General features: G+C 44.7%; 2 protein-coding genes across 3 annotated transcripts in view; one reads left to right on the top strand and one right to left on the bottom strand.

The window, feature by feature from the left end:
• Positions 1 to 457: 457 nt before the first annotated feature.
• Positions 458 to 10,830, bottom strand: Surf6 (Surfeit locus protein 6). Its single transcript, XM_084596619.1, has 5 exons — positions 10,575 to 10,830; positions 9,803 to 9,910; positions 9,249 to 9,338; positions 2,930 to 3,318; positions 458 to 2,605 (listed from the first exon to the last, which is right to left on the bottom strand). The coding sequence occupies exons 1-5, from the start codon at positions 10,744 to 10,746 to the stop codon at positions 2,384 to 2,386; spliced, it is 981 nt and encodes a 326-aa protein (XP_084452745.1). The 5' UTR covers positions 10,747 to 10,830; the 3' UTR covers positions 458 to 2,383.
• Positions 10,831 to 11,007: 177 nt separating this feature from the next.
• The window catches only part of LOC146208941 (RNA-binding protein Ro60-like), a 29,660-nt gene continuing 17,107 nt past the window's right edge, over positions 11,008 to 23,560 (top strand). Inside the window, exons 1-5 of one of the 2 annotated variants that reach the window (XM_084596607.1) lie at positions 11,008 to 11,124; positions 14,147 to 14,477; positions 17,788 to 18,034; positions 20,104 to 20,348; positions 22,144 to 22,422. In XM_084596607.1, coding sequence (XP_084452733.1) covers positions 14,160 to 14,477; positions 17,788 to 18,034; positions 20,104 to 20,348; positions 22,144 to 22,422 — 1,089 coding nt within the window. In that variant the 5' untranslated portion in view covers positions 11,008 to 11,124; positions 14,147 to 14,159. Of the gene's footprint in view, positions 11,152 to 14,146; positions 14,478 to 17,787; positions 18,035 to 20,103; positions 20,349 to 22,143; positions 22,423 to 23,560 lie in introns of both variants that reach the window. The other variant, XM_084596614.1, reaches the window with a different exon arrangement.

The following is a 23,560-nucleotide window of genomic DNA, read 5'->3' as shown; positions in this document are numbered from 1 at the left end:
TACTGCACTGGTGTGTGACACCCTGAGTGTCATGTTTAGCACCAGTTGTTATCATATGCCTGCCCAGAAAGTAGTCTCACGGTGCACAACTTAACTGTAAACTCTGCTCATTCAGGCTAGTCTGTTGATCGTATGATGCACTAATAGGGTAAAACTTTGAAGCTGGTAAGTGTATGTCAAGGACAAGTAATCTGCGGCGTTTCATTTCACACAAGCCTGCCTTGCTGAGCCAGGGGTAATATATAGAGAAGGCAAAAGTAGCCACTATGACCTTTTGGGTGTCTACGATGACAACTGTACTCCCCAGCTTTACTGCTGTTTGATTAGAAGCTCTGGAATCAATAGCGTGATGCCCCAGTTATGACTGGTGAACATATTGGAAAAGCCAGTAGCAATGACCGAATTCTCCCTAGCTTTACTTCTGTTTGATTAGAAGCTCTGGAATCAACAGCGTGATGCCCCAGTTATGACTGGTGAACATATTAGAAAAGCCAGTAGCAATGACCGAACTCAAAATGGGTCCTACTTCAGAACCCACTGCTATATTTCAAATATTTTTTAGTGTATACCAGTTGCAAGTACTAAACATAGGAAACAGAGAGAGTCTATGTTAAGTCTCTATTTAAAACAGTGTTGCCATATGCACATTTTATACTGGCACTACATTCCAGATCACCGGAAAGTCGGCTCCAAGCCTGTCTCGGCTCTAGTAGTGCAGTAAGGAACCGATACCGAGACCAGGCTGACTTGCTTTCCCCACATGTTGGGCCTTTTTTTTGTTTCCTGGCTGCCAAACACATTCCAAGTGCAAACCCTGCGATGCCGTTTGACCTTGGCCACAGTCCATGTAAGACACCGTGGCCATAAATGGCACAAGGTTGCTGGCCGCGCACTACATCACTTCCTTCGAGCTTCCGCCAATCCTGAGGACACAGAGAGTGGTCGACATAGTACAGCTCTGCATTCAGCCCTAATGTCGGCAGCAGCAAAGGAGACCTGCACAATGGTCGTCCTCTCACCATGTTGCCATGTTAGTGGCAAATGCGAACTGCCACGAGAACCATCACTGCCTGCCCAATCCAGTTCCTGCAGCAGCGGCAGAAGACTTCAAGAATGCTAGCGCCATGCACAGAACTGCACATCACAATCTGTGCTGTTACGCCCTATGATTTATCCACCCAAGCCAGCATCCTTTAAGGTTTTGCACTCTGACCAGAATGTATCGTGAAATATATGGTGGAAGTGAAAATGTCTAAATATCCAACAAGCAAGGATTTGTAATTTAACTTGGCAACGAAAATCGCATGAAACAAACTGAAGCACTTACTGTGACAAAACGCTACCATTATAAGTGGAGCCCACCTCGTGACCACACCGTGGCAAAATGTCACCGATTTCCTCAAGTGGAGTGTTCTGCATCTTTCAGACGTGCTAGTCATATTTTGTTACATATGATGTGCCCTTCACGAAAAATCGGCTCTCCCTTCGCATTGCCTACGATTTTTTAGTTTTTGTCAGTTGCTGATGCAATCTTTCGAATTCCTTGAGTGTAGTAACATGATAAACCAAAACTTATGTTGACGAGATGCATGTCCCTTTTGTGTAATGGCCTTGAGTGTGAAAAATAAAATGGATGCTACTCTATACAATACTGTGAAGGTCAGATTTACATATGAATTTTGGTACAGCATTTTTTCAGACTTGTGACAGCCATCGCACTCAGCGATCACAGTTTTCAACATCAGATTACGTAAAACTGCTGTAAAATTGGCTATGTTTGAGGCTACGCTTTTCATTGTGCGAAAAGAAATATTGCATTCTTAAAATCCAGTGTTCAGTCCCCCTGAGACTCTCACCCTATGTTCAACTTCAGTTTGTCCTCCCACAGGGGAAGGAATGAAAGCATTGTTTTGTACCACAAAGCCCCCGAGTGCTTCTGAAGTACCAACACCTAGGCTCACATGGACCAACTTATGCTGAATCACAAAACCATATAGACTAACTTTTTGAGAATGCCTGTTGCATTAACCATCAGCATTAATCTCCCTTCACTCAGCACAAGAAATGTAATTCAGCACTGTCTAGACATGTTACAGTGAAGATGGTTATGGCTATCAGCGTTGCCATAAACCCAGGGAAAGTCTCTCGCACACCCACAAACACCTTTATAACCACAAAGTATAATGGCACACAGATGAAGCTAGTACTACAGCCCAGTGAATGCGTCGAATGTATGCATGGCTTCTAGTCTACCTTCCTTGTCTCTTGTATCGTGCACTTTGGACACTTGAAAAATCAGCAAGCGACATCAACACGAGCTTTCGGTTATGTTTACAAATATATATTCTCTGCCCCCCCCCCCCCCCCCCATACCAACAGTGCCTCAGAAGCCGGGCACAATGTGACCTTTCTTTTTGAGCCGCTTCATCTTAGTCTGGAGCTTGGCCTGTTTTCGTGCTTTGATATTGTCTCGCCGCTTCTGCTGGCGTTCCTGCTGCCGCTGTTGGACGTGCTCGGTCCGTGACTGCCACTTCTTGCGACTCTGCTGTCGCCGTTTTTCGTGCCGCTTCAGTGATGCTTTCAGCAGTTCAGGGTCATCCTTCACCTGCAGCAAGGGCAAAGACAGTCCGGCATGAAATTCACAAAGAATAAACCAAGGAGCTGCAATGCTCATACTCTCACCATTTTACGCTATAAACGTGAATTGACTAATGCTGCAAATATTGAAATATGTGAATTTCATTACACACATTAGCCTCCACTATTAATTTCTATGAAGTGGCAACATGCAATGCTGCACTGCACATTGCAGCTAACAACTTGGTCATGTGTCATGCTGGAACGGCGCTGAACCTGCAGCCTTTTTCATCTTTCTCATGCCAAAACATAAAAAAAGGATTGGATATGCACAAGTTGTCCAAGAACCTACTTTGATACCCTCAGCCCTGTCCAATGCTCGATGCCACTTCTGCTTCTCCTGAATCTGCTTTGCACGCTCTGGGTCATGCTCTTCCAGGTTCCTCATCTTCTCCACCTTTGCCTCCAGTTGCTGCACAAGTTTCTTCTTCTTTGTTGGCTTTGGCTGTGGCTCTGTCCTGGCTGCCACTGGGTCGGCTAGGTCAAACTTGCTGAATACCATGCGACCATCGCGGTTGAAGACGGCAGGAGGCTGCTGCGGCACTTTCTTAGCTTTCTTCTTCTTATCCGCAGCGGAAACGCTCTCCTGGCCTGACTTTGGGAGCTTGGCCGATGTCGGCTTGGACGGTGGCTTGGCAGCTCGCTTAGCGGCTTTCCGCTCCCCTCCTACAGGCCGCTTTCCTGCACCAACGTCCGCAAAACAAACTCGTCGCTGACCAAATAATGTCAGGAGAATGAACAAGAACACCTCACATGCATCACAAGAAGACTGCACAATGAAATCAGCAGGTACCTACACACTCGCGAAAGTTTCCAGGCATGTACACAAATGAATACTTGCACAGATATGCACAGAAGTGTCGTGCTATGTTTCTGATGAAGGTAACTAGAGCCACGAGTGATGAAACGAGAACATTTGGACAAAAGAAAACCAGACAAGTATAGCGCTACTATAAACATAGTAACCTCTTGAAATCATGGAAATCTCTAGCCAATGCAGTGGGCAAACCTGCACAGTGCATTGCACAAAAACACTTTGCATGCTAACTGCTGTCAATAAACAGCGACTACTCATAACTCAGTTCTCAAATAAAACTTTGTCAGTCGAACTAAGCGGAAGTTCCAAGAAGAAGAAGGAATTAAAGATACAAAACCTGCTATGACACCAAACAGCTATGCATAAAGAACTATTCATTGGATGAGGAACGAAACAACTCCTCTCTAGACCATTGGAAATTGGTTTCGCTGCCACTTCGACCGTGGTAGCACAAGGTGCACACCATTCCTTGTACAGCATGAATTCAGCACATCAGAACTGCACGTTTCAATGCTAACAAAATTAAGATTGTTTAAGTAACCACACAATTATTCTCTGTTCATAGGCAATAAAATGCGCCTTTCAATTAAAACCACAAGCCTTCGAACTGATCAACAGTGACGGAATGTAAAAAAAGTTAGGAGAAAAATTGGTAGCAGCGAGCAATAGCCATGTGCTCACATTTCACTTTCGACGAAAAGCTAAAGTTTAATATTAATATAACTAATATATAGGCACATCTCAACTGCAGTCGATCCCGGATATAAACGCATATATGGAGAGTTCAAAGGGGGTCACGAAATAGTTAAAATATATCAATAATTCGATATGCTATGCACAATGTGGCAATGAATAAAATTACCTGAAACCTAGAAGTAGGGTGCACCAAAGATTTGGATACACTTTCCACCGCCATATTTCACTCACCGAGTGTAGTGAGCTAGGCCTAGCCTGGTTCACATCGAAGCCACCACGGATGGTGCTTTGCAACTAAAGTTAAATCTCATTAAAAGAGACACTGCTACAAGAGACACTCAGTTATAAGAGACATTTGAAAATGGTTTGGTTGGTTTCCCTATGTCTGCCATGTTAACAACATTGCATACAATAGACATGGTTACAAAAGACACTCGGTTACTAAGGACAACTTTTTCAAGTCCCTGGAGTAAATTCTTCACTATTTAGAAGAGAGACAACCCAGGTATGCTCATGCAGTGAAGCTGAAGCGTACCAACTCGTACATGATGCATGAATGACATGCAGCATTTTTAACTCCTCGCTGTAAAAATTTGACCACAGGATAAACGCTCAGAATCCTGCTGTCTTTGTCTTTGTAGACAATGCTTCTAGCAGCACCAAAATTCATGTGCTCAAAGCCACCAAAGTTATTTTTTCCTTTAAACCCCACACGCTCCTTCAACTAATATACAAAGGCATTATGCACTCTGTCAAGTTGCTGTACAAAACAAGGTTAGTAGGACGCCTGTTGCTCGACAAGCAGCAAGACTGTACACTAGTAATTGATATGAAGTTTGAAGTGTGCTGTTCAGGTGATTTTAGGTGTCTGGAATGGCCTGAGAAATGAAGCTGTGTAAAACTGTGTCAGACAAGCAGGCTTTATATGTGGTGACATGATGTAAGACAGCCCATATATGGATACTGTGGAAAGCTTCCTTGAAGATGAAGCTTGGGCGAACATCCAAGCAACTGCTGAGGTACCAAAATCTTTTGAGGAATTCGTATCTGCAGATGCAGATCTTGTGTGCTCCCAAAAACATTATAGGCTGTGCAATTCTCATGCAATTAAATGGCACATGTTCCACAGAGGATGACTACAAGGACATTTCAAAGGAAAAGTGTCAGCATCTGAGGGTGATGAGCATGTAAGAGTGCTTCAAAGGTATTAGAGCAACAGGAAGGCTTGCAAAGTGAAGTGTTTTATCTCCAGAATTTGGGAAGGAATACACTCTCCTCTAAGATACATACTATAGTATGAATAACTTCAAGCTTTCCTGAACAATACCCTGCTAATGTGTGTGAATGAATTTATATGCTGATATGCACTAAACTGATCAACGCAGTGCTTTTAGAATTTTTGGTTACAAGAGACCTTGCTTACAAGAAACAACTTTTTTGGGCCCCTTGAGTGCCTCTTGTAACGAGGTTTTACTGGCCCCTGCCTAGCATAAGAGGCCCAATCATGTTTCTTGAGCATCGTAAGCACCACCTTTCATCATGCTGAAGATTCATTCGGCTTTTCCAATTCCTTCAGCATTCAGGCTAGCAATATGCAAGTAGGGGTTTCCCCAGCGATTGAAATTATTAAAGGTGTTGGGTGTAACTTTTAGAAGAAGAGAGAGTCGGTTTTGGTAGTCATCAGCGTTGAGAATAGTAATTCAATAGAAATTAACAGTTTGCCTTCAGAACAAAAAGAGGGGTTGCAAGCCTCGTGATAGCTGCCAGTAGCTTTTGGTCTGCCAGATCAGCTTCATCACGTGTCAGTATGGCCAGAGCAGCATCGAACACTGCCTCTCCACACGAAAGCATTGCCACGTGAAAAATGATGCTGCTGAACTGAAAGCTACCGCCAATCATGTGCAGCATTGTTTTGCATCATGCAGTTTTACGACGTCTTCAAGTGCTTAGCAGAGCAAGTAGGCACCCAAGGCTGTGCCCAGCACCGCACGAAAAATGATCGCGGGAGTGTTGTTAGATGTGCCACATGCAGGGGCATGAAGCACCATTTCGTATATCAGATCCATCATTTACGGGAGTTCGATAAGCGTGCTCAGTAGTCCAAACCTGTGCATGGGATTTTTTAAGGGAATCCTTTGAATGTTCAATATTAGTAATAATTGTATATATCCGGGACCTACTGCATCCCACGTTAGTGCTATCTGTGCCTCTTGCAGCGAAAGCAGTGTAATATGCAAAATTTAGGGCATCATCTTAATATGAAGATGCTAAGAATGAAGAACCATGAGTGCCTGTTTTTCTTGTACCCAAGATTACACAACAAAAGCAAAAAGTTCGGGAAACACTTAAGCTCCATCTTTAAAGGTACAACACAATAGTGCTAATGCTCCTATCTGTGCCTCCTCTTGCAAATCATTGTTTGCACACACACACTTTGCTGCACACTTAATTAATAATGCCTTAATTTGTACTGCTATTATCCATCACATATTCATTACCATACAGCCATAGCCTACAAAGTTATGTGAAAGACCACCCACTCCCTATAAAGTCCTGTTTCAACCGAACCGTATAAACGTGTCCATGTGGCCTAGGAATAGTCTCCTAATCTTCGCCCAAGGGTCCTAGAGGGTTCGATCCCCATCTCGCTCTGTCACCTCAAATAAGAAGCTTAAGTTTGTAACTCCAGCCATGTCATATGGGCTAGTGACGTGACGTAACCTGCTGAACAATCAGTACCAATCATGTCACCTGCTAGAACCTCGCCAGTGAATTTTCGCTCACAATGCAGTATGATCTGCACAACGGTGCCTTTAACACTGCCATGTTTAAAAAAAAAAAAAAAGCTGAGGTTTAACTCTGCTTAACCTCATTAAGCAGAGATTCCAGCACCACGTGAAAGTGCTGGAAGATATATATAGTGGCTGCACAGCAACCATAGTTCTGCATAAAGAAAGTAACAAAATTCCCATAAAGAAAGGTGTTAGGCAAGGAGACACAATCTCCCCAGTACTATTCACAGCTTGTTTAGAGGAAGTATTCAGAGACTTGGAATGGGAGCAGTTAGGGATAAGGGTAGATGGTGAATACCTCAGTAATCTGCAATTTGCTGATGACATTGCCTTGCTAAGCAACTCGGGGATGAACTGCAAATAATGATTGATGACCTAGACAGGAAAAGTAGAAAGGTAGGCTTGAAAATCAATATGCAGAAGACTAAGGTAATGTTCAACAGCCTCGGGAAGCAACAGCAGTTTACATTAGGTAGCGAAATACTGGAAGTAGTAGGCGAATATGTCCACTTAGGAGAGGTAGTAACCGCAGATCCGGACCACGAAAAGGAAATAAGAAGAATAAGATTGGGATGGAGCGCATTTGGCAAGCACTCGCAGATTATGACTAGCAGCTTACCGGTATCGCTCAAGAGGAAAGTATACAACAGTTGCATCTTGCCTGTACTCACCTATGGGGCTGAAACATGGAGGCTAACCAAGAGAGTTCTACTTAAGTTGAGGACAACCCAGAGGGCTATGGAACGAAAAATGGTAGGGGTAACATTTAGAGATAGAAAGCGTGCAGAGTGGGTCAGAGAAATAACTCAAGTTACCGACATTTTAGTAGAAATTAAGAAGAAGAAATGGACATGGGCAGGACATGTAGTGCGCAGAGAGGATAACCGATGGTCGCTGAGGGTAACAAACTGGATTCCAAGGGAAGGAAAGCGTAGCAGGGGGCGGCAGAAAGTTAGGCGGGCGGATGAGGTTAAGAAATTCGCGGGGGTCGAGTGGATGCAGCTAGCACAGAACCGGGTTAAGTGGAGAAATATGGGAGAGGCCTTCGCCCTGCAGTGGGTATAATCAGGCTGATGATGATGAACCTGATTAAGATGTGCGAAAGCACTGTTTGGCATTGTTTTGCTATGCAGTTCAGCATTTAGAAACTGGCACAGCGATGTCAGTGCACGTAAAACTCACTATATGGCAGAAATTATTCCAAAGCCCTCCACTAAAGTGCCTCTCTCTTTCACTCCTACCTTATTCGAAGCAGTGGCCTTGTGGTAGGGCATCTGCCTTGCATTCGGGAGGTACCAGGTTCGATCACCGGTGCCACTGGGTACCACCGGGTTTCAAAAGGGTACAAGCTTTCCCCCCACCTTGTGGTCGGCTCTTCTAGGGTGAAATGCTTAGAAAAGAGGTCAATGACCAAATAGTTGCGCTGATGGGCCAGTGATCCGTTCTGCCATCAGATAACCATAAGTGTGCCTAGTGCGGCAGAAGCCCATATGTCCGTTCCGCCATCAGATAACCATAAGTGTGCCTAGTGCGGCAGAAGCCCATATGTCCGTTCCGCCTTCAGATAACCATAAGTGCGCCTAGTGCGGCAGAAGCCCATATGTGGCTTGGAGATGCCGATGGGAGCCCCGAGAAGAGTGTTCTTTTCTCTGTAAGGAGATCATGGGTTCGCCTTAAGATAGGGATGGTGGCTCTGTAGGGCAGCACGGCTCTTGCACTGTCCAATGCGCTCCTGTCAGCCCTTGAAAATCTGAGTGAGGGAGTGTGATTTTCGTGGCGGATCGTACCCATATATGCAGCAGGTACCCAAGGTGAACAGCCTCTAGTCTCCAGACTAATTTAGATAAGAAAGTCGGCAAAATGAAAGATGCTGTGCCCATCCTTTGCCATAAGCCATTATACTGTTAAATTGTATTGTGCCCGTTACTATCCACCCTGTAAAGTGCTCATTAAAAGCACCAGGTGGTCAAAATTTCTTCAGCCCTCCGAGTTGCTTTGAGATGTTAAAAACCCTATAGACTAAACTAACTAAACTGATCTAAAAGCCTTTAGTTGGTTTGATTTGGGGGAAAAAGAAACTAAACTGAACTAAAAGCCTTTAGTTGGTTTGATTTGGGTGATTGATTTGTGGGGTTTAACGTCCCAAAGCAACTCAGGCTAAATTGATTTGGGTGAAAAAGAAGAGCAGTATCTGCCTTACTTTTTGGTAGATGCCTATATTAGGTGGACATACAAATGTTAGTGGATTTTGCTAGGCTCTGAACCTTCGGTTTAGTGCTTTCACAAGAAACGCTGGAAACCCATACCTCTGAGTGCCTCAATCTTGTTGCTGAGGCGATGTCTTAGTTCATCCAGGGAGCTTGCACGGTCCAGTGCAGCGGAGTGCAGGGTGGCCTCTACGAAACAGGCGGAACAGGCGGAACAAGCGTTTAGTACAGCCTGAAACCCACACAGTGCAAGCTCGCTGTCATTCAGAAGCAGTATAGGAAGTTTTCAGTTCATTTGTAGTAAACAGGGTAGGGTGCACTGAATGACCAAGGAATTAGCTGATCCTTCAATATTGTTGAATCTTGATGATTCAAACCCAAAGGAAAACAAAAACCTGTCCAAACTGTGAATCTACATACATAGTTAAGTTTAAGGAGAGCTTCATCACGCTTTTCCCAAGCTTGATGCTCGCAGGACTAAACCAAACCATGAATACAGCCTAGACGTGGCACAAGCTGCAATTGCATGTTGTTGCTGCTGCATACGAAGATGGAGCAGTAACCAGACCAACAAGAGGTGAATGATAGCTAGATGGCAGGCTGTCATTAAGTAATTATAACAGCCGAGAAGGCAAAATGACGCCCACACTTACTGGCTTTCCGGCGTTTCTTGCTGGTGGGTTGATTGGCTTGCAGCAGCTGGCTGACAGTCTGACGCAGACTTGGATCCAAACGTGCTATCTTGTGCACCTTTTTGACACCTGAGCCGCCGAAAAAGAGTAGCGCGCATACAGTGTAAACAGAGGTGCCAGAAAATTGCAACAGGTGGTGTTTAGTCTGGTAACACTAGCAGTTGAACCGTAGGTACTGTTGACGAATTTGTGCCGTAGGAATTGGACACTGAACAGAGGGACTTTGGGTGGCGAGGTCACCCAAAAATAAGAAATACGGTGCCTCCGCCCGTGCCACAAATATAACGGCCTTGAGCAGAGAGACATATATTATGCTAAGGCATGCAAAAGGAAAAAAAAATAAAGAGCCTCTGCCCGTGCCACAAAGTATAACGGGCTTCCTACGCTGAACATTTTGGAAACGCACAAAGAGCTCCAACATAACTTCTGAGACTGCCATGATACCGACTGGACTTATATAGAGCCTGTGTGTGTTTTGTTCATAAAATTAATGCTTAAAACTGTCTGGGGTCCATTAATATACGTCAATAAATGTGAGTAGAGAACGTAAAAAATAAGCATATTTCACACTCTACCTCCACGGCACGACCAGTATCACGCACGACACATTCTGCGCGTCATATCGCCAGCAACGAAGACTCGTGCGAAAGGACACATCAAAGCACTGCGGATATTTCCGATTCGACTAACTGCAATGAATATTTTGACACAGTGCAAAAAGAAAATCGCCTACCTTGAGCTCGACCTTCCAATTTGCGGTTGATATCTTCAGTGAGCGCCTCCACGGTGTCGGCGTCGAAGTAGTACTTCGGGTGCACTGTGTCGACCAAGTGGAGCATGTAATCATCTTCAGCCATGAGCCGGCTACGCAGGGAGTCGTCACCCTGTCTCTCATGTTCTCCCATGGCTCTATGGTTTCGCTGCCGTCGCCGCTGTCGCGTCGTGCACACCACGCGTTTCCATCAACAAATGGGCGGCGCCATTTTAAAACAGGCTCGCAGACAACTAAGCCGTGCTTTTTTTTTATACTTTACTAAAACGTATAGTTTAAAACCAACATAAATAATAAATTATCCATAAACTAGTTTTTATTTTATAACTTGTTGGATAAAGTTATTTTGTTCAGGTTTTGATTTAAATTTTGGACGACATAAGTAAGTGCGGTCCAAAAATTAAATGTCGGGCCTTTGTCAGCTGTGCGACTGACCTCTCTGGTCTGGTATCGCTGGCCTCGTTTCAATCGGTGCCCCACCCGCCTGCTGTCTGAGCGCTGACCAGTTTGGGTGAATACGCCAGAGTATTTCTTTCAAGTATGCGACTCGTTTAGCCTTGTTTTAGGGCTTGGTAGTGAAGACCACGCTTAATCGGGCAAAACTTCTAGCGTGCAACAGTGTGCGTCCGCTTCGCGTGCTGTATGCTGTCGCAGAAGCCACGTTATCGTTTGGTTTCTGACGTGACGGCGTTGTGAGCGAAAGTGAAAATGAGTGATCAGTTATTGCGAGCTGCGTACGCTTGTCGCCGCCGACTGGCGAGACGGATAACTTAAAAGCAACCGCTTCGTCGAGCCCAGCCGTGTATAGCTCAAGACAAGTGGTTTCGCCTTTCAAGTGGCGTGTTGGCAGCTTGTTTCCTTGTCCAAATCATCTGCCGCACAACGTGATTTATGGCCGTTTTATGTGCTCGGTGGAGCGAAAGTCAAGAGCAGTTATGTGGAGCGCTCTTCAACCACACGCTTCCACAGTTCGTGGGCTGCATTTCTGGGATAAATTCGTGGGTGTGTCATCGGTAGCACGAATCGCCAAGTATTGCGAGTTATATAGTGGGCCTACGTGTCGAAGCACACATGGACTGCGTGTGGTAACTCTACACAAAAATGCCTCAGAATATCGCTTGGCGACGGCTTGTAAATGATTCGCGTGAACGGCTGCTTTACAATCGTATGTTCTGCTTGTATGCAGACTCGTTCACACCAAGTTCCACTAGAGCTCGGAAGTCTTTGCCTGGAACCTTTTACAAAACTGCTGGCATTATGGGAATAGTGTAGAGTTATTAAGCCGTGCTGAAAAATGCCGAGATGAAAAATGCCGCGCAATCATTTTCTTAGTAGTATAAACCGCGTTTAGTATTTTCCGAAAGCGATGTGAGCCGCTGCTTTGTTACATCGCCTCTTCGCTCTCGGAATATGCGCAATGACACCGTTACACAGGTAGTTAAGTAAACGCCATATTGGCTTAAAGGCTGTGCTTCATATTAGAGGTCCGCTGCAGCTAGCGCGGGTACCATGTTATGCAAGCATCCCTTGATCAGGTTTCCGTTGCACGTTCATTTTTTTCTTTAATAGCTGAACTTGCATAATAAGTTTAAGCTTATTAGGTATATTTTATTGCGTATGCGGGCTGTGTTTCCTTTGTTTTTAATTCCCCAAATTGCTGGAAGGCTGCAGCACTGAAAGAATAGACAAGCTTGTCACGTGATGTGAAGGCTGGGTTTTTGACATTTGGCAGATACACTTACATGTTCTCACAGGCATGATGGACCTAATTCATACAAGAACAACTTTTTTACGTGAACAGAACGTTCAAGAACTGCTGCTGTCTATTGCGCTTTGCTTCGATTAGTTCATGTGACAAAAGAATTATGGTTCATGCATAGTATTTTATTAAAATCAATAAAAATGAAGGAAAAAGAATGTAGGTGGCCACAGCAATTGCTATTTAATATCTTAAGCACTGAACAGTGACCAGAAAAATTAATAGGGGCTGGGAGAGGACGGCAACGTGAAGTCTAGAGAGGAGTGGCGAAGAGAAGGGACATGAACATCTCTGCACACTTTTTACAAAATAAATGAAGCATACAAGTTTGGCGATTCTGAAATGCGAGTATTCAGGCATAGTTCGAAATTATACTGCATGCAAAATGAGCACTACAAATATTTACAATGCATAAAACAGTGAATAGACAAAGCGATACAAGTACAAATGTGTGACTGGTTGAGCCTAGCACTGACGATGTGCTAAAATGTTCATTTTTATATGCTGACTATTTAAATTAAAGTACAACGCATGGGTTGTTTTTACAGGTTGAAATAGGTTTCACTTGGAATTGTTTTTTGAGGCCAATGACTTACTAGCCCCATTAGGAGAAACTCATTGGCATAGTGGTCGAGCGATGATCCCGGAAAGGTGCTGCCATCATACCACCGCTGGGCATGGCGCATTGGTAGCGTTTGGCTGGGCCAGGCACACACATTGCATCAAGGTCAATATGTGGCCTTAAATGTCTTTTCAGGCTCCCTTTAACTTGCCGAGGGCAGAAAGTGAAGTTCTTAGTTTCTGCAATAAGTAATAGTAGTTTTATTTTATTTCTGGAGATAGTTTCTATTACGAGAAAACATGCAAACTTGCATGGCATTTTTTAATTATTTCTAGACATGACACATGCTTATTTGCGCATGTACACACAGGCAGTCAAAATTATTGCGTAACCGTAAGCTGGTTCATCAAGGACTAGTTTGAGTATCAGAACAAACCAGCAGACTTGCCAGGAGGTAGTTTGGAAATGCTCTAAGCTCCTTTAAAAATATGGCTCGGCAGCATCAATGGCCTCCCCTTCCATATCCTCGTTTGTTTTCCACTCACCCCTTACTGACATGCACTTTGCTGCTCGCCTGATCACTGATCACCTGATTAATGCTCCTGTAATTGTGCACATACACATTATATACAGTTGTAACCACCCGCATTATGTGAAATAATGCATGTCATACATATGAGGCCCCGCTTTGCTGAGCCCCATGGATGTATCTCGAGTTCAGTTTCTCAGAATTTTGGGTTTAAATTTCAATGGAAATGGAATAGGGAAGTGTCCATTTGTTTTGTAGTGTCACTTGTGCTTTCAAGGATTCCAAAATTATTATTGTCGAAATGATTATGGAGTCTTTCTCTACAGCCTCTTTCGTGGCCCATATATATCTGTGGGACATCATTCCCCAACAATACCATGCCATACAGCCTCAAAATATGTTTATCAGAAGTGAGCTAGCATCTGTTGTGTGCTTTCCCTTTGCCAGGCCAGCCCTCCCTCCTGATACAGTGAGTATGGTATTCATACAAATTAAGGTACTGAGTGTGGGAATTATATCATGTCAGTGTATTCAGTGAAGGCTTAGATTGCAGAAAACACTAAACCACCATGAAGCTGTCCAGTTTTGCTTCTCTAATTGGAAATAACATATCCGGTACAAGTTCCTTGCTGTGTTTATACCTGCCATGACAAATTGACAACTATGTGCTTGATGCCGTACAGGTCACCATTCACAATGGGCGGCAGTGACGATGAGAGTCTGTTGCGACTGCGGCGCTTTCTGCGCACGGGCCTTGAAGGTGGTCGCTACCAAGCAGGTGGTGTGGTGGGAACCAGCGCCAAGTTCTCGAGCGAGTCAGCACCAACAGTGCACGCATTGCTGGAAGAACACAGGGGCCCCGAGCTGGTCAAGGAGCTGCTTCGTGCGGCAGCCTGCAACGATGATTCGCCTCAGCACTCAGCATGCCCAGAAGCCATTGCGTATGTGCTCGCACTCTGTGCAGCGTCAGACCACCGACCCACCAAGACAGCAGCCTACTCTGCCTTTCCGCAGGTAAGTGCACTTTGGTCACATGCTTTTCTTCAGGTCTCATTAATGTGCCATATAGCAAGCTCCACTTCGAAACCTTAACTGCTGCCATTGCTGACGGTCGTGCCACCTATGAGCCGACCGGTCAGTTATTCATGCCTTAGTGCAGCTTCTATTCTTTTACTGTGTTCCTGTTCTGAGTAGTACTAGACTGTTTATCGAACACCCCCTCCCCATATAATGTGATGGTTTCAATATGTGGGCCCCATAGGGAGTTTTGCAATTATAGCTTGGCTTAGCATGTGGCTACAATCCTTTCCTTACAAATATGAGTTTGATGGGGTGCTAATCGAGGTGCAGCACAGGAGGCGGTGCTACTTGTGAAAGCTTTGATGCTGGCTTCCTTCCTCTCCCCATGCATGTATGGATAGATCCAATTTTAAAAATAGTATGTTTCAGGCAAGAATGAATTCGGTTTTCGGAGAAGTGCACCTTTCATTCGTGTTGATGAAATAACCTTTGGTTAATTGTTAGTAATACATTCCGTTTCATGCTGACGTTATACTTGCAAATGGTCTCACTCAGTACTATTAATTTATTCCCCTTATAGTGTATGATGGTGGGCGGAGAGTCACTTCCTCCACTTTGCTTGGCATGTCTGCAGAAATTAGTGGAATAATTAGATTTAGAAGGAGAAAGTCTAAGTGCCAGTGATTGATAGCAAATGCGGCCATGTGTTCAAATACTGGCCTGCATGTGCAAGTGCCTGCGTGTTCTTTCTTTGGAGCTGACACACAGCACAAATGGAAGTTGGTGAGGACAGCAACGCACATTGCGAGAAAATGACTGTGTAACGAGTGTTCTACTGTCGTTTTAGGTGGGAATCGAACCCATCAGGTTCCTTGGATGTCTCTCATTTCTTCCCAATTAACCGGGTCCTGCACTAGCTGCATCCACTTGACCCTTGAGAACAACCTCATCCGTCCACCTAACTTTCTGCCTCCCCTTGCTACGTTTTCCTTCCATTGGAATCCAATTGATTACCCTTAGTGGCCATTGATTATCCTCTCTTCTCACTACATGCCCTGCCCATTTCTTTCTCCTGGTTTCATAAATGCTTGTTCAAAATAGGGCTTTATGTCAGGCAGTCTTTCACATGATGTGATACCTTATGAATACATGCCAGGGGGTATATGTGAGATAGCAGAGGCACAGATTAAGAGATTAATATTGTGTCCTCCGAACATTTATCTTTTGTCATTCTCTAAATGCCCTTGAGCTGTTTGTGCGATAAAATAAATTTTTGGGGGAATAATGCTTATCTGCATAAAAAAGTTACAGTTACTGCATTCCAATTGATGCTAGTTTCACTGAAAGCAGAACTTCTGTAATCTGGTAAAGGCCAGAAATTGAAATACAGGTGGCGCCATCACTAGCCAGTTTTACAAGTAAACTGCATTGTCAGTGATAGAACCATTCCATTTTTTTTTTTTTTTAACCTACACCTGTAAACACCTACATCTGTGTGTACCTACACCTGTGAGAAACAAAACCTTCAATGGAATGGAATTTTTGTGACGAGTTGGAATAGGAAGGGGGGGAGGGGGGTTAAAATGGGATATTCTCTGCAATAAATGTGCATTTATCTGCTGGACACACAGCGAGATAACCAGAATGAGCCACAAGCACAAAATACAAAAGCTGGATGGGGTTATTTTGGGGCCGTTTAAAGATCCCCAGTTGGCCTAAATTCTTCGGAAGCAGTTCCTTACAGCACCTGTTTTTATCTTTCTAATTTTAACACATTGGGGTGGGCAGAGGGGTAGCATCTGGCTGTTTGAAACCTAATTTGGTTTTGAATGTTTCACTACTGAGATTTGTTTGTTTTTCTCATCAGCTGCACAGCAAGTACCGTCCTCTAGAAATTGTTTTGCGCTAGTGCTGCTACCAATAGGTGCTTGTCAGAAACAGTATTCTAATTATTTTTGGTTGCAGTAAGCGTTTGCCTGCTTTTGCTTTGCATGTCTGTATAGTTGGTGTTAGCGGAATCAGGTGCAATACTTTCGAAAGAGAGAACATTGTCGAGAAAACTAGTCGTACAAGGTGAAAGGAATTAATTTTCTTAAGTGTTCACGTGTACTTTCTTATAGGTGTTTATATGTCGGTGTTAACTACCACATTTGCATGAACATTACGTGACCTTCAGCTTAAAAAAGAAAAGATAGCTAATAGGGCTATAAATGAGTTCAAAATGTTTTGGGCAGCTGTAGCTAAAGCAATGCAGCGTCATTTCCTTTGTGGTGAATGTTGTTCGAGAGGCGCATCTGACACAGTTGAGTGTGATGGCCATTTGAAAGCACACACAATATTGCGCAGCTGTGGCTAGTGTTGCTGATGCTTTGTGTTTCATGCTGTACAGTTCTGTGTTGTATGCGTTGATCCTTCTTTTTTTTTTTCTTTACTACTTGTGTGCCTTGTCCTTCTCGATGGTTCCTACTGATTGCTTTCAAGCTAGTAGCAGCAGCAGCTTTGTCTCTGGCCCGGGATCCTGTCAACTTCTACCGACATCGCACTGCACGCATGCACCCTCTGCGTTTTGTGGCATCCGCGTTTTAATGGCCAGGATATGCATAAGATGGTTATATGTTGTTCAGTGTCAGAGCGCATTGAAAATAACCTCATGTGGTTGAAATCAATTTGGAGCCCTGCGCTATGGCTCCTCTTTCTTTCTCCCCTCTTCTTCTCCCTCCCCCATTGCCTCTGTTACAGCATATTCAAAGTGTCAGCTGAAATTGAGACTGTTACTATTCCTATCATTTCCTCGTTGCTGTTTTATGGCACATGCATGCCTCCTCCGTCACTCACTCTGCCAGTGCATACCAATGTGGCAAAAAAAAGAACTTGGCTCCTCGTCCCAGCTTAGAAGCCTAATGTTTGAGGTTGCTGTAATGATCTCAGAAAGCATCAGGAAAAAAATATAGACATTGCATTCATGCCTTGGCTCCAGGTACAACAGGCAGAGCGTTGTGGAGGTTGCAGTAACCATCTCAGAAAGCTTTGGGAAAAGGAAAAAAAAAAAACGATATTATATTCGTGTCTTGGTTCTGACTACAACATGCAGAGTGTTGCGAGGAAAATGATAGGAGACAAAAAGCATCATTTGTGGGTGTAAACACAGCAGTTTCTGCATGCCAACGCTCATATCGAATGTTAAAAGTTGCCCAACACTGCCAACCACCTGTGCTGCTTTTAAGACAGTGCATTTTTCTCCAAAGCTTACTCCCTTCTTGGGAGCCTGTTCTTGATGGACTTGTGACCAGAGGTGACATCGCAGGTGTGCAGGTGTCCCGCACAGCTGTTTGCGGTCACCCGCTACCTCGAGGAGGTGAGCGAAGGCACGGGCTGGGGCCGGGCCCACCGTCGGGCAGTGTCACGCTGGTATACGGCCGGCGAGGTAGAAAATGGCGAAAGCGGGGCCCGTCGGCTGGCAGCGCAGACTACCCGAGTGGTGCGGCGCCACCGATGGACGCACGCTGACCTGCTGCGACTGGCTCATGTTCGACCACCCGCACACAGGCCAGGTAGGAAAAGCTATGCTGTCACGTGTCGCCCTGTGCTCGTGTGCTTGCCAGCAAGCTTTTCGCAGTACTGCAATTCGTTTCAACCACCATTCCACAACTTCCTGCTCTTTTGGCTGTCAGCTGTATTTTTCCTGCTAGTTTGTGGATTGAGAACTGCCACTGTTTTTTCTTTAACAAAATTATTATCCTAGCTTAGGGGGGAAGTTGAATGGTGCAGAGGGGAGGAGTCGCCCACCTCCCCTAACAAAAAAAAAAAAAAAAAAAAAAACTCTTTGCACATCTCCTTTAATACCCATTTTCGGGCTTTCAGGGAACACGTATAAAGAATTCCCCATTGGTCATTTTGTTCAAAGCAAGATAAACCATGACCTCCAGAGCAGTACACTTTACTGAACCAACTAGGGCCAAGATTGGCCGTTGGCCATAATATGAAGGTCTGACATGGCTAAGCCAACTCATGAACCACGAGCCCAGTGCTTCATCATATTTTCAAATTCCGAATGGCTGAAAAACACGATGGGCCATCAATGATGGCCTTTTCCCAGTCATCCTCTGTGTGTCAGTCACCCAGGAGGCAAGAGATCGATGCGAATTCCTAATGTGCGCTCGGTGGTTCTAACAATATCTACTTGAAAGCAGAATGCAAAAAAACGATTAATTACAAAGAACTGCCCCACAGCACACTACAAAAGAAGTAATTTAAAAACAATGGTAAGGATATGTGGCGGTGTCTATTTCACCACAGACTTCACAGTCATCTATCCACTGCTTAGCAGGAGACAAAGCAAATTCGCCACACATATTATGCGATCTTCTGTGCTTTTGGGTGGAACAAATTCAGTGGGCTGCAGGCTTACTTGACTACCCTTACTGTTTCCACGTCATATTCTGCTCGCTTTGCTTGCAGGGACTCATATTCGTCTTGCTGTTAGCGCGCAAAATGAATGACATTGGCTTAACCAGATGTCCTTCAGCTAAACATCTCATATCGAGCGGGACTTTCTTTCTGTAAATGACAAGTTGGCAGCCTACCATGCAGCAATTTATGATCTTCGAGAGGCACTTTTGTAGAAGAAAAAAAAAAAAAAAACACTTTTCTTTTACTTTGTTTGGAAAAAACTCTGCACCAATAAGCAAAAGTGTGTCATTTGGTCCTGCAAGCCCTATGTTTCATTTATTCTTCCGGTAGCTATTGTCATGATTTCCTGGTGCGGAGAGAATGATTTTCTTTTGGGAAACGAGCGTCTGCAAAACCAAATACACTTGTGTATAGCAAATTATTTTAAGTAAGAACTGTATATAAAAAAGATGCCTCTGTCATTTGCATTTCACTTAGTCACTTTAGCACTTCGTGACTGACTGTCGCTATAATTCAAATAATTATAAAGTGATTATATATGAATATCGTTTATGGGACCTTTCATATTCAAAAGCATGAGTTTTTGTAAAACATCTGTTTATTGTTCAGCAGTAAAGCACACAAAAATATCTGTGCAAATAAAAAGTGCACAAAAAAGTCCTATTTTTGTTTTGTATAAGGAAGTCCGCATGTGACTGTGTTACCTAATGACAGGCCTTGTTCTTTTTCTTGTTTCTGGATTCATTAAATACCTGTAAAAATTGTGCGTTGGGCACACTGGAGTTGGGACACTTTCATGCTTAGTATACTACTGTCATTCAACCATGCCATATGTCAGCAACAATTCCTGCCATAACAACGGGAGTAATGCCAACCTGAGCACTGTTTTCTTGTTATGGCGTGAGTATCCTGCAGGCATACAAGAGTTCATTCCCGAGCAAGATTCGAAGTGTCACAAGCGAAAACACAGCAGTTCACCTAGTGCCTCAGGGGACTAGCCATTTCCATAGCTTCTGGTGCTCTGTTCTCATAAATGAAGTCAGTCTCCTATGCCATTTGGCTGTTGAGGCCAAAGTTGCTGGATTAAATGCCAGTTCTAGCAGCCAATTTTCAATGTAGATTGCAGGGGCAGTTGAGGTATGTTTAAGGTAACATATAGCAGTAGCATTTGTTGTAGATGTCGCAGTGGTGTGTGCATGTGCGGTTTCAGGAGTGGCGGTCGTGTTGCGCTATCTGGCGCGGGGACTGCCGGCAGCCATCAAGATGGTGGAAGAGCAGGAGGCTGATAAAAAATCTAGCGCAGAGGAGGAGGGAGAGGCCCAGGAAGCCTTGGCCTACCTGAAGGCAGTGCATGAGGTGCGGCATACAAAGGATGAGCAGCTGGCCGCCCGCCTTGTGGAGGAGCACCAGCTGGCCCTGCAGCACGTGCCTCCCCACTTGCTGCGCTCCAAGGAGGTAAGATTATATGGGGCGAAAGGGGTGGGGGAGTAAGGTTCTCACCAGCATTGAAGCTACCTTCTAGTGAGAGTTGCTGAAGACGAGCATTTACGGCTCCAATGTAGAAGAGGCCTCCATTCTTTGTGGGAGTTCAGTTGACAGGAGACGCTTCTAAACGAGTTTTACCCTCTTGTATGAGCTGCCTGTTATTATACTTTTTTCTGTTAGGGACAACCTCAGGAAAAGAAGATAGGGGTTACACATCAATTGCTTGGGCTGTTGGTGTATGTACAGTCTTAGTCAAAAATATATGGCCTAAGGGGTTCACTTCTCAGCCTTGTAATAGGGCTCCTAGAAGTAGTACTGGAATATACATGTAAGCTTGAGTTCAGTGAGGACGAGGTTTGTCATCTACAAGATATTGAACTCTGTAGAAGTGCAATGAGCTCCGTTACGGGGCTTAGAAGTGAAACCCTTGGGCTGTATATTTTTGACAAAACCTATACCTGACATGTCTGCCTTGAGGAAGACTTTGTCAGTAGTTTTAGCAGAACATTGCCTCAATTTGCAGGGTCGTCTTTGCTCTGTTACACTACTGCGGTAGAGCCTATTGTTGGTGCAAACTTTTTAGAATACTGGTGGGCCACTTATTTTCAGCGGCTTTTGCCTTCATTACTGCATTAATCTTGTTTTCAAGAGCCGGCCTTGCAAGCCGTAATGAAAAAAGCTTCGTTGTAGTAACATTAAGTGTTCCGTGAAGGCAAACACTGTCCCACATTGGCATCTGTGTGAATTCTCTACCTGTCGGCAGTGGCAAGCGGCATTTAGGGGTTTCCTCTCTCTCGACCTATCACCTGCCAAGCACCGACATTGTCCATGCACTAAAAAAACATCACAGTTCGACATGACCTCACCTTCGGTGTTCCTTGAAATGTCTTCTCGGTCTTTCAAAATGATCGCGTTGGTCGATGAGGAAATACTAGCTGTCTGCAGAGGCCGATTCGCTTTTTCCTTGCATGATTTCTTGCATCGAAAGCTGCTTTCGTATCTTCTTGGCACCTTCGCTGGCTGCAATCATTGTCAGATCTCTCGCAAACGTTGCAATAAGATAATCCACAAAAAAAGAAAAGCCTTCCAGCACACGCGAATGGCGCGAACAAATGACTGGCGCAGGAGGAAAAAAAGGCAGCCACGGATCATAAATGGCGGTTTCTAGTGAGAGTTGCAAGCTGCGGTGTTAATTTAGCCGAATTCATGATACTCATTTTTCCTACATTATAGAAAAAAAAATATGTACATTATTCTGAAATATACGCTCTATTGAAATTGATAATTCTGAAATATTTTATCATTGAAAATATAGGGAATCTGTTGGGAATTAAAAAGTCGTTAATTTGAAAAATTCATTAATGTGATGTTCGTAGTAACAAGATTTGACTGTAGAAGTTTTGCATAAGTTTAAATGGCCCTATCCAGGTTATCTCTGAACAGGTTGGGTTGAAAGCCTTGACACTGCGCTATCTGCAGGGCTTGCAAACAGTGACTGAGACTAGTGCTTAATCATCCGATTCACATATATATTCGCAGTAGGAGCTGGCTTGTATCAGCAAATTCACCAGCTGTTTGAAATTATGCCAGTGTGGTCCGCAGCGAACTGATGTCCCGGTTACTTTTCCTTAAATTCACCAGCTGTTTGAAATTATGCCAGTGTGGTCCGCAGCGAACTGATGTCCCGGTTACTTTTCCTTCTGTATTGCCCATTGATCGCATTTTCCTTCCCTTCTTTCGTCCTTGGCTTGGCTGTGGTGGCCAGGTATGGCTTTCCCTGGCACGGCGGCTCCCCCTGTCTGAGCTGGTTCTGCACGTGCCGCGGCTTTCACGGGCAGGCCTGCTGTCACGAGGTCCCCTGGTGGGGCTGCTGCGGGAGCGGCTCCGATCAGCCGGAGAGCAGAAACCACCCTCGTTGAGTCCCCTGGAGACCTACGCCCTCAAGCGCCACCTGGAGGCCAGTCGCCCCAAGCAACACCACCGGCCACCATCATCCCAGCAACTGGATGATGTCATAGCCACCCTGCACGAACACTCATTCAAGGTGACTGGTCCTTCTCCCTGCTCGTCGTCTTCTGCTAAGCGGCAGAGCCACCAGGGCATTTTGCGACAATAGCCATGCAGTCAAGCCTTACCTTAACAAACGGGTCAGTCGTAAAATAGTTGACTGTAGTTGATGTCTATGGTGTACGATTTCATCAGAAAGACATGCAAGAGCTGCGTGCTTTAGCCAATAAGGGATGACAACAAGGAAGAGTTTTTGGCGAAAGCCTTTAAAGGTATACTGAGCAAAAAAATTGCCACCAAGATTTCTAGAGCAGATAGTGGCTATCGCATTGAGAGTGGCCAAAACAACACTCTTTATGAGCAGAAACGAGTGGAGAGGAAGTATTTTAATGATATTTTTCAAATCACCGCACCTAGTAGCCTGTGAAAGCTTTGACGAAACCGGATATCACGTCACTTTTACCTGCCTCCCTCATGCCTCCCTAGCCACCCCCATTGCGAGCGGTCGCACCCGCTCATCTTTTCCTTCCTCTGTGACACAAAGTGCACAGACGGACGCTTTTTGTTTTTTTTTTTGTATGTGTTTTTTTATATATAAAATGCAATGCGCCCTAAAACTGCTGCTCATGTTTCTACGGGACAGCTGACTCAGCGTGCAGCTTTAAACCACGCTGCACACAACTCATCCTTCTCTCCCAACGTGCTAACAATTGTCCGCAATACGTGTCCTCCGTATGCGTCCCCCTTGACTTCATTCGTCTGCAGCATTCCATTCACCGCAGCATTGTGCACGGCGTGACGCGGGGGAGCTGACACTGCACGTAGCCGGTCAACCAACTTCCATCCAATTTCAGGTGTGGGGGCTACGGCGTTGGGGCCGCGAGGCCATGAGGTTGCTATGGGTAAATGTGACACCGCGTCTGCCGATGCACAGTTGGGAGCGCACTGCTTCTGACCCATTGGCCGCTCAGAAAACGTAAAACATACAGCCATCCGCACAAAACTAACCCGAATTATGTGTCTTTACTAGCGTAATCATGTCTTAAGAAAGCAGTTGTCGTGCTTTCTCAATATTCTTAAATATTTGTTCTGTATACCTTTAACACTTTGCTGCCCGCACCTAATCCCAACAATAGCCTGCTATCGATGGTTTCACGATTCGAATCTTCCCGCTT

The sequence above is a fragment of the Amblyomma maculatum genome, chromosome 1, assembly GCF_055883805.1.
Source record: "Amblyomma maculatum isolate TAMU_Amacu chromosome 1, ASM5588380v1, whole genome shotgun sequence".
Lineage (NCBI taxonomy): Eukaryota > Metazoa > Arthropoda > Arachnida > Ixodida > Ixodidae > Amblyomma > Amblyomma maculatum.
This window is presented reverse-complemented; position numbering and strand designations above follow the sequence as displayed.

What these genes read in the sequence shown, in the direction of transcription:
- Surf6 (XM_084596619.1), bottom strand. Translation starts at nt 10,746, where the DNA reads ATGGGAGAACATGAGAGACAGGGTGACGACTCCCTGCGTAGCCGGCTC. An exon ending in ATTGGAAGGTCGAGCTCAAG is followed by an intron (nt 9,911 to 10,574) that starts GTAGGCGATTTT and finishes TCGGCGGCTCAG; the next exon opens with GTGTCAAAAAGGTGCACAAG. An exon ending in CAAGATTGAGGCACTCAGAG is followed by an intron (nt 3,319 to 9,248) that starts GTATGGGTTTCC and finishes ACGTTGGTGCAG; the next exon opens with GAAAGCGGCCTGTAGGAGGG.